Source organism: Corylus avellana, chromosome ca3 (genome assembly GCF_901000735.1).
Source record: "Corylus avellana chromosome ca3, CavTom2PMs-1.0".
Taxonomy (NCBI): Eukaryota; Viridiplantae; Streptophyta; class Magnoliopsida; order Fagales; family Betulaceae; genus Corylus; species Corylus avellana.
The window spans coordinates 5,403,391-5,416,447 of record NC_081543.1 but is presented as its reverse complement, the minus strand read 5'-3'; the positions used below and the strand labels follow the sequence as shown (position 1 = coordinate 5,416,447).

At 35.1% G+C, this 13,057-nt stretch overlaps 3 protein-coding genes across 3 annotated transcripts in view; 2 read left to right on the top strand and 1 right to left on the bottom strand.

Moving 5' to 3' along the window:
- Positions 1-6: 6 nt before the first annotated feature.
- On the top strand, positions 7-2,491 carry LOC132176437 (rhodanese-like domain-containing protein 11, chloroplastic). The gene is made up of 4 exons (XM_059588637.1): positions 7-964; positions 1,086-1,153; positions 1,717-1,789; positions 1,886-2,491. The coding sequence occupies exons 1-4, from the start codon at positions 824-826 to the stop codon at positions 1,967-1,969; spliced, it is 366 nt and encodes a 121-aa protein (XP_059444620.1). The 5' UTR covers positions 7-823; the 3' UTR covers positions 1,970-2,491.
- Positions 2,492-3,056: 565 nt separating this feature from the next.
- Positions 3,057-5,139, bottom strand: LOC132174921 (cytochrome P450 71AP13-like). Its single transcript, XM_059586674.1, has 2 exons — positions 4,078-5,139; positions 3,057-3,983 (listed from the first exon to the last, which is right to left on the bottom strand). The coding sequence occupies exons 1-2, from the start codon at positions 4,987-4,989 to the stop codon at positions 3,372-3,374; spliced, it is 1,524 nt and encodes a 507-aa protein (XP_059442657.1). The 5' UTR covers positions 4,990-5,139; the 3' UTR covers positions 3,057-3,371.
- A 4,235-nt stretch (positions 5,140-9,374) lies between these two features.
- The window catches only part of LOC132176436 (cytochrome P450 736A117-like), a 30,957-nt gene continuing 27,274 nt past the window's right edge, over positions 9,375-13,057 (top strand). Inside the window, exon 1 of the mRNA XM_059588636.1 lies at positions 9,375-10,307. Coding sequence (XP_059444619.1) covers positions 9,375-10,307 — 933 coding nt within the window. The remainder of the gene's footprint in view (positions 10,308-13,057) is intronic.

Sequence of the window (13,057 nt, the reverse complement as noted above, 5' to 3'; positions counted from 1 at the left end):
TATGCTGACAAAAGCATTGCATTCAAGAATATGTAACACTTTCATTTTATGGTCAATTTTGTTATGATCCCAAACTCTTTGCACAGGCTTTAAAAGAAAAATTCTCTTGTATTGCAAGTTTCTTATTTTATGTTTTCATTCAGAAATATAATTATGTGGAACTGATGGGACCATTTTACTTAAAGGGGTATCAAAACAGTGTAAACAATTTACTGAACAGGCTTTGTGTAATGGTGGTGGAAGTTATTTTCTTGTTAAAATCTATGAAGATCATACCAGTTGATGCTTAATTTTCTTCAGAAGACTATGGCATTGGAGAGATCGTTGTGATCCTTTTAAGCCATGAGGTGGTTGAGTCATCACTGAGCATGAAATTCTAATTAGTTGTAAACACAAATAAAGTAATATTCTTCCATTTTGCAGGTTTTAGCCAATTCTGTTTTAAACCATGTGATCTCTTTCCAGACATTGGCTGCCCCTTGGTCAGGATCTAGATGGCATACCCCTGTCACTTGTTCAGGTTGGAATTTATGTTCTTGGACTCGCTCCAAGCATTTATCACTAAATTGAGACATGTCCCAGCTTGGATGAGAAACATGAGGGTGCCACTTAGAGGCCTGCCCGAGATATCATAGTTTGTATTTGTATCCTATATGTGCTGAATAGAAAAGATGCTGAGGGATGCAAGCCACCTTGACATATTGAGAAATCAACCTCAAATGTTGTTGGTGTGACATAGAGAATGGTATAAGATGCCGAGGGATGCAAATAACCTTGACATATTGAAAAATCAGTCTCAAATGTTGTTGGTGTAACATAGGGAATGGTATATTTTATCTTATCACACTTATCATTCTGGAAACATTATACTGGCAGATCTCTAGCTGCTTGTGAGCTACTGTATAATGCTGGCTACACAAACCTTTTCTGGGTGCAAGGGGGTCTGGAGGCTGCTGAAGAAGAGGTATTTGTTGTGAGAAGTTTAGGACTTTGTTATTATAATTTTATTTCCTGTTCGTTCTAATTCTTTTCTGTCAAACAAATATGAATCGGAGAATATACTGTCTTATGTTATGTTGGAGCAGGATCTTGTCACAGAAGGTCCTCAACCTCTTAAATTTGCTGGAATTGGTGGGGTTTCAGAGTTTCTTGGGTAAGTATTTATTCCTTTTTGTCATTTTCTTTTAGAATTGTATCATAAAAAAAGTTGAGACTTTTCTTTTTTGTTTTTTATTCAAAATAAATATATGAAAATGCATGCTATAGATCATTACACATTATTGTCTACATGCAAGTTGCCCTTGTCACGATCTCACGATCTCAGCAGGTGATGCCAACACCAATTACAGATTTCTAGATTACTGTTGGATGCATTATCCTGTAAATGTCTGTAGATTGGATATGACATTATAAACCGAGGGCTAGCCTTGTTGCCGGTTGGCATCACATCTGTCTGTACAAATTATGGAGTGGTGGTGTGGTTGTGGTTGAAGGAAAGCTTGTGTTAACTTACTGATTCAAAAAAGAAAAGTCTCCTGCTGCTTTCCCTGTCCTGTACATCTCTAGCTTGTAAGACAAGTTTAAGTGCTTGGACTTCTATTTTTAGCGTTGCTTCCTGTAGCATTGTAACACACTTGTTTCTGACTATTCTCTCCACCGAGTGATTAATAAATATTAATGTGTGAATAAAGTTAACTATTGACATGTTATTTTCAGTTTTACGGATCAACAAAGAGATGCAGCTTCAAGAGAAGGTTGGGGTTACCGATTAGTGTTCTCTGCGCGCCTGGTAATTAGACTCTTTCTCAAATTGGTAACATACATACTACTTTTAAGTCTTTAGTCTGTTAGTTTGATAAATAATGTTTGTTTGTGTATGGCACAGGTGGGGGTCTTTCTTGTTGCTGATGCCTTGTTTATTGGTGCCCAGCAATTAGGCCATTATCTTCAGGAAATAAGGTCTCACTGAGGTTCAGAAGCTGGGCTTGAATGTATTGATTCAAATATTTGCGAAAACGTTTTGTTCTGGAGCGGTATATGAAGATGAGATTTGCCAACGGTCACAATTTTTTCTTACCTGAGTACTTTGAGAAGCCAATTGCATACATGCTTTTTGATGGTGAATTACCCCATCTTACACCTTTTATTATTTTGAGGTGTGTTATGCTTGAGCTTTTTTCTACCACATGGTGTTGCGGAACTATTCAAGGAGTGATTGACTTCTTAATTTTGTTAAAATCTGTGTTGTTGTGATGTATATCTTGTGTAGGTTCAATCGCCTAAGAATCACCCTTGTTTACATAGTTTACTTTGCTGGCAACTTAGAAACTTCTTGTCCAGTAGTCTATAGTTTACTCATACATTTATTTCTGTGCCATCAGTCGAAGATGAGGGTGAAGAGATTATCAATGATGAGTTTAATATCATTAGGATAATCAAATGTTGACACTTTTCATTGTAATATAAATGAGCCGAGTAAGATTTTTTTTAATTTTTATTTTTATTTTTTTCACCATTTACGCTGTGCTCAATGCAGATAAAGTTCACAACATAAGTAGATTCCAGTTTTTTGAAAAATTAATGCACATACACATTTCTCTCTCTCTCTCTCTCTCTCTCTCTCTATATATATATATATATATATACACACACCTATTATCCTCCAAAACGAATGTAAATGGAATGTTCTTTTTTTTTTTTTTGATTTTTTGTAGAGAAATGCTATATACGCTCTCACTTACACACTCAGAATTGCGTATTACCTAATGTGGCAGTAAAAGTCACTATTAAATTTTGGATTCAATGATGACTTTTAGTGCCAAGTCAAGGAGTATGCACTTGCAAGTATGGAGTGAAAGTTTTTTTGTAGCATTTCTCTTTTGGATAACTTTACCTTTGGGATTTGGGTTTATGAGGATATGCCCCAACAAAATTTCTGATGGCATTGGCATAGCATACTGACATCAAAATCATAATGACATGCCTATCCCCACATACATCCCTCCGTTCACCCCCAAATTTACTAACGTATTTGTTGGGGGACCTTCCATGGGGTGTTGAACAAACAAAGGCTAACTTTTGATTTGCTGAGGCACAGAAATTTGCTCCTCCAGGATTACATCTATCACCTCATTCGGAGATAGAAAACTTATTATATGGGATTAAAACAGTAGATGTTTTTATTCCAGAATACTTAGTGGGATAGCTATTGATCTACTTGCTTTGAATTATTCAATCCTGAAGCAGTCATATATACCAACATTCTCTCCGGCAGAGTGCAGTGTGTTTCTCCTCTTTTGGATTACATGTGATGAAGCAGAGCCGCAGAGGTAGGTGGATGACTAATTTTTTCAGATTATGATTTGCATTGTCTACGGGAACCGTGGTTTGGCAATGACAAGCAGATGAGCAATTCTGTGCATTGAGATGCCGAAAACCTCTGTCAGATCCAAATCCTTAGCTGTAGTACCAGGGGGAAGCTCCCAATCAAAGCTGTGGAGAAGTTGAGCAAGAGCCAGCTCCACACTTGCTGTTCCCAATGTGATAGCTGGGCAGCTTCTTCTACCAGCACCGAAAGGTATAAGCTCGAAATGCTGACCCTTGAAGTCGATAGTGCTACCCATAAATCTTTCTGGCTCAAATCTGTCAGGGTTTTCCCAAGATTCTGGGTCTCTCCCGATTGCCCAGGCATTGACAAAAAAACGTGTCTTGGCTGGAATATTGTAGCCATCAATGTTCACATCTTCCATGGATTCTCTAGGGACTAATACTGGAGCAGGAGGATGCAGCCGAAATATCTCTTTGATGACAGCTTTCATGTAGTGCATCTGAGGCAGATCACTCTCTAAAACAACTCCTCTCTCTCCCACGATGCTTCGGACTTCGGCTTGTGCTCTTTCCATGACTTTTGGGTTCATAATGAGCTCTGTCATTCCCCAGTCAAGGGTGATGAACGTTGTATCGGTTCCTGCAGCAAACATGTCCTGCATTGGCACTAATCAGTATAATCTCTATGCTTAAAGTTGAGCGTTTATATTCATCAGAAATTTGCAAGTAAAAGTGGAATTCTTCACTGACCAAGATGATAGCTTTTATATTATCCATGGTGAGAGGCATGTCATCAGATCCATTCTTCTGTATATCGAGTAAAACATCCACAAGGTCCTTCTGCTCCTCTGTTGCCCTCTTGGGATTGCTATGTTCAGCCAGCAACTGGTCAAAAAGTTGATCGAAGCGTCTAAAGGTGTTCTGAAGTCTAGATTTCATGCCTGTTAAGGTGTGTATAAATTCCATGGATGGGAAGAAATCTCCGATGCTAAATCCTCCAAGCAATACTTGATACTCGTCCAGCATCTTCTGGAAGCCATGGCGATCATATTCTCCTCCTCCTGAGAAGTCCCTTCCAAATGCAACCCGGCAAAGGACATCATTCGCATATAGTCCAAGCATCTTGGAAAGATCGGTGGTGCCAGGATACGACTCTGCAACTCGACGAACCAGGCGAGCTACTTCTTCTTCTCTAACAAAGCTATATGATTGAACTCTTTTAGCACTTAGTAGTTCAAGTATGCATATTTTTCGAATATTTCTCCAATAAGCTCCATAGGGAGCGAAGACAACATCGGTACAATCATAAAAGAGGTGCATGGCTGAAAAGATTCGCGGGCGGCTTGACAGTGCGACATCATGGGTTTTCATTGCTTCCTTGGCTAGTCTAGCAGATGAAATCACCACTGTTGGTATCTCACCAAGTTGTAAGAAAATTATTGGTCCAAACTTCTGTGCCAGGCACTGGAGGGAAAGATGAGGCATGTTGCCTAGCTGGTGAAGGTTACCAATGATTGGTAGCTTTGGAGGGCTTGGTGGGAGATTGGATTTTCCTTTTCTTGACTTCTCCTTCAAGAAAAACCTCAGCAACACCACAAGGAAAACGGAAGCAAAGAGCAAGATGGGTTGGAAGCTTTCCTTCAGCCATTGAAGAAAAGCCATTGGAGTTTTCAGAAACACAAGTGAGAATGTGAGTCCACCTTTTTCTCTAGATGGTCATCCGTATATATATGCGCAATTATGGCTTTCTCTAGTTAACTTTGTTTATTTACATTTTCAACTTTTCTTCTGCCATAGTTCTGGTATCAATTAATTATAATTTATTCTAGGACCTGAAAAATATGCACAGCCTGCAGCTTGGCTTGATTTTGGAAAATAATATAACCCAACAAATTTTTCATGCCAATCTCTATCACGTTACTGAACCTTGATGTGATCAATATTGACAGAACAAGTAAAACAAAGAAATTTGAGCAATAGGCTCCCATATTCTCCATGACACATGCTGCAACTCATTAAGGCCTCAAAGATTCCACTGATCTTTTTTCATGCTTTTTATCCTTCCAACAAAACTCAGACTTTTCTTTGATGAGTTCCATCATCATATTTATCGTGAATCCTGTGATCAAATATCATCCGTCCACTTCACTAATCGGAGTCATGGTCCTTGTCTTATTACCTAGGAAACTTCAGCATGGGTTGCTTCATATTTTCCATTTTGGTGGTCCTCTTTGAATGCTGACAAATTGTCATTACTCATCCTTGTATTTTTCTCTGCCACACATCAGTTAGTCTACTAGGCAATCATTCATTTTGTTTTGTTTTCTTCCCGCTACAATTTTTTTTTTTTTTTTTTTTTAATTCAATATGGAGGGGTGGAATGGTTTTTCTTAGAGCGGGCAATTTTTACACGATCCGCGAATCCAACACAAACACGACACGAAGTTATAGAGTTTTGGTTTGATATAAATGAGTATTGGTCATAATCGGGTCGACCCATTTTTGACCCCATTTATTTTCGTGTTTGGCGGGTCAACTTGCTTTACTCGTGAGTAACCCACCGAACTTTATTTATTTTTATTTTTTTAAAAAAAACCCCTAGACTAAAGCCTAAGTATTATTACATTATTTTTCCAATTTTTCATTCAAACGTATCGGGTCGTATCGTTATGCCAAACCATTTATCTAAATGTGTCATGTTCGGGTTTAGGCTAATTGGGTAGCAGGGTCACCCGGGTCGTATTCGGATTGACCTGCCAATCCATTTTGCCATCCCTGGACTTTTTTTGGTTTCTTTGTTGCACATGGTATCAATTGCTTTTGGACTTGAGTTGGGGGTTTTATGGCAGAGAGGCGTGTGTTCATCCTCTTATAGTGTATTGTTTATAAAAACTTTTGGCTTTGATACAAAATTGACATTGCATAGGAAAGATTTTCCCACAAATAGAACAAGAACATGGATAGTAATTTTGGTGTCTCACCAAAGAAGGAAGGAGTATCTCACTCCAACTTGGAGAAGGAAGAGATAAGAGGGCCCTGTGGAAAGAAATCCATAATAGAGTCCGACTACAACTACCAAATTGATTATCTTCATGCATAAGGATACTAGATTACCTAGTATAAAATATTTAAAAATCGCGGGCTTTATGCAATTTCTACACGTCATAGGCCATCGAAAGGATTTTGGAGACCCACCAAAACACGAAAGTCAGGATCTTTCAAAAAATGAATTTCTATTTGAAGAGTGCATAGCGGCATGGATAAGCTTACAATTAAAATGATTTTTGAAAATTATTTTCTAGTGTTTGGTGCGATCGAAAATATTTTCAGTTTAACCTAAAAAAACTTCTTTAATTGCTATAAAATGAATTTTCTTTTACAGAACCGTATGTGTCTTCACAAACAAGAAGATGTATTGCTGCTGATATACATAAAGACTTCAACAATGAATATAACTACGGCTTCAACAATATTAAATATTAATTGAATAAATAAAAGATTGCTTAAGCAATTCCGGCCCGAATAAGTAGATACATCAACGGGTTGCATCACTAAAGTAAGAGCTATGGCCCAAACAAAATTAAAAACAATAGAAAAAAATAAAAGGAAAGCTTATGGATCTCCTCAAACTATTACCTTATTGATAATGTCTTTTATAAACTTTCAATTGAGAAAATGTTCTCCCAAACTACCAAAAAATTTCAATTGTCCTTCAAACTTTCAATTGAGACAAAGTTCCCCCTAGGACTAGAAAAAAGACAAAAATAACCCTAATTTTTGTAAAAAGACAAAAATACCAATATAAATTAAAAAAAAAAAGCAAAAAATAAAAAAAATAAAAAAAGTTAATTTTTTCTTTAAAAAGAAAAAGATTTTTCTTTTTAAAATTTCCACTCCTTTTTTTTGTTTCAAATTTTTTAATGTTTTTAATTTTAATTTTGTTATTAGGAGTAACATTAACAAATTTTAGTAGTTTAGGTGAGACATTGTCAATTAGGTAGTAGTTTGAGGAGAGAGGTTACATGGACTTTTTCCAAAAAAAAAAACTCTTCAAAGATTAAACAAAATGCGGTAGAATTGTCAAGCTCTAATGCACCCTAATTTTTTCTAGTGAAGTTTAATATAACACTCCAGTTCTATATTGAGAAGATGATGAGTAGCTTACATGGAGTGAATAATTTATAAAATAGTTACAAGTTTTAAGTTTCATATTACCTAATTACTAGATGAAGCTGAACTTTATAATGAATTATAGGAAAACTCAACATTAATTAGTCATTTTGTGGTGATAGCGCATATGTAACTAGCAATTTTTCTAAATTGTTATAAATGATATTAGAGCCAGACTGTAAAGCCAAGATATTTATTACTAAAACACTGCATGATAGGCCCTAACGAGAAAACTGAATTTTATAAAAAAATGATAAAAAAAAAATTCAAATTAACTAAGATAACATGTGCTTTTCTTTGGGTCCTTACATTTACAAGGCGGTCATGATGTTCTTGTCCCATGCACAGACAGAAACAGATATCGACTTTGCTCCATGTCCAGTGAGAAGCTCACACACCCTATCCCTTCCGAATGCACCAAATTGTTCCACGAGGAAACGTACGTACATGCACGCAATTGCCTATCTTTGCGTTTTTTCATCTGCTAAGGAATCTGTTTTGTTGTGGAAATATCTGCCAAGAATCGTGTTAATTAAGGAATCAGAAAATTCAAAATGAAGCAAACAAAAATTAACCAGTCGCATTGGTCAACCTCAGGAACTTAAATAATTCAATGGTAAAGAAAACTAGACATTTAATTTTCAAGAGATCGAGAGGATCACCACGTACAAGGAAGTCCATGGATATTTATCAAACCTTGTTAATAATTTCAGTGGAGCTCAATTTCAGATCCATCACATCTTTGTACGTACGTAGGTTTAAGTTTTGCCCTTTTCCCCATATGTGGCCTTTTATGCACATTCATATTTATATGAACAGCTCAGATCCCCAACATCATTAAATGTTGTGAGTGTTCCGTATTTGTAAGTGTTATGTCTCACATTAAAAAAATATTAAAAAAAAGAGTAATTAATATACTTAAGTGGACTTTAGCCCATTAGCTTATGCTTTTGGACTAGATTTGTGTTCAATTATGTATATTAATGTACTATAGGTAAAAACTCCATAATTGCTTTATCTCTCAATAAATGGTATCAGAGCCATGGTTACCTTCCTGGGACGGGTGTCTGGATGCATCAACTCGGGTTTAGAGTTGTGTCCGCCTTCCGCAACTCTTGACATAAGACACTCTTGAAAATGTAAAAAGACTCACAAGCGAGGGAGAGTTGGGTCAATGTGAAGAGACTCATAAGTGAGGGGGAGATAAGAAGATAATTGTTGAATGGCTCAAATTGTCAACAAGTGTGAAGATAATTGCTGGAAAACATTAATATTCAAGTTGGTGGGCTCAAGTCCTATTTATCTATAAGAAGATAATGTTAAAGGAGTCTAAGAAAAACTTAGAATTGGATTTTTTTGGAGAAAATGTGTGTGGATAAACATGTGGGCTGCAATGCTTATCTTCATCATGGAAAAGACTTTGTATTCATGATGGTTTCATTTTTCTAGCAGCAATTGGATTAAAATTGTTCTCATATTTTTCGTGATTAAGCCTCTATAAAAGGATATGTAGTCCTTGGTTAAAATTATCCGAAAAATCCAAATTGGTGAGAGCACTTTGTGGCATTTACAAAGTGTAGAGAGTTTTTTTTTACTGGGTATTTGAGGAGTGGAGTGTATAAAGGGTTAAAGGCTTGGGTTTGGGATATTAAACTTAAGCGGTTTAGACTTATATCATTGTACTCAATATTTCTCAATAGTAAAGCAGGCCGGATCACGCCCCGTGGATGTAGTCATATTGCCGAACCACGTAAACTCTTTGTGTACGTGTGTGTTCTCATGTGTTTTCTTTCCAAACTTGTCTTTCACATAAAGGGCAGGTGAGAAATTAATTGCCAATTAATTATCAATTTTCCCAACATTAAACACAGAAGAAAATGTCCAACTCCCTACAATTGTTAGAGCAAACTGCAACTTTCTTCTTGCTCAATCCCTATGTTTTAACCATCTTGGCCTTCATCTTAATATTCCTATTCAAATGGTCCTCTACCTTTTCGACCACCAAAACAAACACACCACCTTCACCACCAAAGCTCCCTATCGTCGGGAACTTCCACCAACTCGGATCGCAGCCTCACCGTTCACTCTGGTCCTTAGCTCAACGCCATGGCCCCCTCATGCTGCTTCACTTTGGCAGCGTACCAACACTTGTTGCCTCGTCTGCTGATGCTGCCCGCGAGATCATGAAGACCCATGACCTCATCTTTGCCAACCGCCCCAAATCAAGCATGTTCGAGAAACTACTATACAATTACAAAGATGTGTCAGCGGCCCCCTATGGCGAGTACTGGAGGCAAATGAAAAGCATATCAGTGCTACATCTTTTGAGTAACAAAAGGGTTGAGTCCTTTCGAGCTGTGAGGGAGGAGGAAACTTTTCTATTGATTGAGAAAATCAAAAAGTCTTGTTCTTCAGCATATGTGAATTTAAGCCAAGTGCTTGCAAACCTTACTAATGATGTAGTATGTAGGGTGGCTTTGGGAAGGAAGTATGGCGTAGGGGAAGGTGGAAGAAAGTTTAAGGAGCTTTTGGGTGAGTTCGTGGAGTTGTTGGGTGCTCTAAGCGTGGGGGATTATATTCCATGGCTTGCTTGGGTGAGCCGTGTGAATGGCTTGGATGCTAGAGCGGAGAAAGTGGCTAAACAGTTTGATGATTTTCTAGAAGAAGTAATTGAAGAGCACATAGATTGTCAGAAGAGAGGACTAGAAAATGAACACCAAAAGGATTTTGTGGACGTTTTGCTTCAAATCCAAAAGGAAAACGTGATTGGTTTTCCTATTGACAGAGTTAGCGTCAAAGCTCTAATCCTGGTAAGCAAACCTCTCTCTCTCTCTCTCTGTCTCCCTGTGTGGGTGTGTACACTCGCACTATACGTGATACAATTGATGAATGCATTTCTTCTTAATTTTCAGGTTTCTTGAGTTTCTTAAAAATCAGATAAACGTTCACTTAGCCTTCCTGATCATTTTCGCATTGTCCACCCTAAAGTTAAAAAACTATTAATTTAGTTATTTAGTGTATCGAACTTTTAATGTTTTACAATATCACATTTCCGTTAGGTTTTTCCGTTAAATTCTGTTAAAATTTTCAAAATATCATAATTTTTTATAAATAAAAAAATTGCAAAGCCAAGCGTGCATATTTTTGCAAATTTCGTTAAATCCTTACTAATGCCCAAAATTTTGCAATTTTTTTATTTTTTATTTAAAAAAAAAAAAACAAATGGGGGTATTTTGGTAATTTTGATACCTACTCCATTAAAATTTAAAGGAAAAATCGAACGGAGGGATAATATTGAAAAAAATTGAAAATTCGATATATTTAACTGTGAGTTTTTTTATTTTTATTTTTTTATGTTAAAGGGGTAATTGTAGCTCATGACTAGCGCTTCTGGCACCTCTACAAGATTCTAGGATGAACTTTTCTTTTTCAGCGAAAATCATCGAACTTTCATTAAAAATCAAGGAAGTATAGTAGAGCTTGTTCCTTAAAAACTATGTTTCTGGATCTCCTAATTAAGGGAAGGGTTATATAGGGGATCCTTTTTTCTTCATTAATTTTGCCAAAAAATAGAGAAATTTATGGATCGCTCTGCTACATTTATATAGCCCATATATATACACCAGTTGATGAGCGACACCTCCACAAATATGCCCAATGGTTTTCGCCTCCAATCGACAAATAAGGCATAGGGGATCTTGTACAATCCATTTCCTGAAAAGATTTTCTTTCGTGGGCAACAGATGAACTTGGAATATATGCATTGGTTTGAAGTTTTGTATCAAGTAATAAATCAATTAGCTAGACAAAAGAGACAATAACATATTACTGGGCTTATTTGTCAATCTTTTTAGAGTGCTTTTTGTTTTTCCTAGCCAAAAATTAAACAAAAGCATTAAACAACTCAAAATAGAAAAAAGTCACAAAATACTCGAAACTATTTTCATTTTTAGGTTACATTACAACTAATAAGCAAAAAACACATTTTAAAAAGTTTTGTTAAACGAACCCAATACTATCTTTTTAAGTCGATTGGTGGCTAGGTAAGTGGGCAGAAGCATGCATTATTGGAATTCTCTTAGAAAAATATGATTTAGATCCTAATTAATTGTCATTAATCTAGTTTACCAAACACAATAACAATTAACAAAGTTATCAACTTTAAAGTTAAACACAACAGACATCAATACCGAAATCAAAGGAAGCATATATAAAAACATATAATCACATCTATCAAAACCATGCATTATGGGGGGGCTAGCGAACCCCAAAAGGCAAAAACTTATGTTACTGATTATTCTACTTACAAAACATTTGTGACTTTTAAGATCTAATTTTTTAATCCTGGCAAACTAAGGTTGTCAATGTGGGCGGTTATTAACCGCCCGCTAACTGCTATTACTGTTAACCATTAACCACTTTACCGTTATAACCGGTTAGTGATTATGGGGTTTACTAACCGTGATTGTTAACCGCTAACTGCTTTTTATATATATATATATATATATATATATATATATTCAATTGATTATTAATGATTAAATCACATTTTTGTTTTAGATAATTAAATCACAATTTGAGTATTAATATATTATCACTATAATCATGATCAATTAATCATTAAATCATTTGATTATACAATAACAAATTATTCATATATACTCATAAGTCATAAGTATGCAAGTTCATACTAATACAACAATGAACAATTAAATATTTAGAAACTTAGTTTCAATGTATGTTATCAACTTATAAGTCCATATATGTTATAAATTATAATTATACATTATACATATATGCAATTATGCATATTGAATAATATAAAATGTATAAGATTAATACTTAATCATATGATTCAATGACAATTCAAATACTTTATTCAAGTTAATCATATTATTAATGTGCAATGATAATGTGATTCGTATAATATCAAATTAAGTAATTGACATTGGATTAAACAATGTGTTACTTATAACCACAATTGAAGTATTAATGTATTATCATTATAATTTTAGTAATTTATATATTATCACATGATGAATTGATCATTAAATCATATGATTATATAATAACAAATAATACATATATAATATGACATAACTCAGAAGTCATAAGTCTACAAGTTAATCATACGATTCATATTATTCATATACAATGATAATTACAATTGAATTAAACAATGTGTTTGATTCAAGCATTATTATTTATTAGCTACTTTATACTTAGAAAACATATATCAGATTATCTTAGATTCTTAGATCTAAGATAGTTTTATTATATTAATATGAATTGTGATTAGTGATTTGTGAGATAATATGTTTATATCATTTAAGTATGAATGTATAACCATTAGATCATTAGGAATTTAAGACTTAGGAGTTTGAGCATTACCATAATACCAAATGAGAGGATTGATGAAGTTTTAATGTTTTATTTGAACTTTTTATTTTTAGTTTTTTAATATGCTGTGTTCAACTTTTTCATATCTTTTTTTTATATGTTGTGACAGTTGTGTTGAACTTTCTTTATATGTTGTGTTGATTTTTTTTTTTTTTTTTTT

Coding starts and splice junctions, on each gene's coding strand:
- LOC132176437 (XM_059588637.1), top strand. CDS start 824: ATGGTATATTTTATCTTATCACACTTATCATTCTGGAAACATTATACT. Junction 965..1,085: donor TGGAGGCTGCTGAAGAAGAG/GTATTTGTTGTG, acceptor ATGTTGGAGCAG/GATCTTGTCACAGAAGGTCC. Junction 1,790..1,885: donor TAGTGTTCTCTGCGCGCCTG/GTAATTAGACTC, acceptor TGTATGGCACAG/GTGGGGGTCTTTCTTGTTGC.
- LOC132174921 (XM_059586674.1), bottom strand. CDS start 4,989: ATGGCTTTTCTTCAATGGCTGAAGGAAAGCTTCCAACCCATCTTGCTC. Junction 3,984..4,077: donor ATATAAAAGCTATCATCTTG/GTCAGTGAAGAA, acceptor GTGCCAATGCAG/GACATGTTTGCTGCAGGAAC.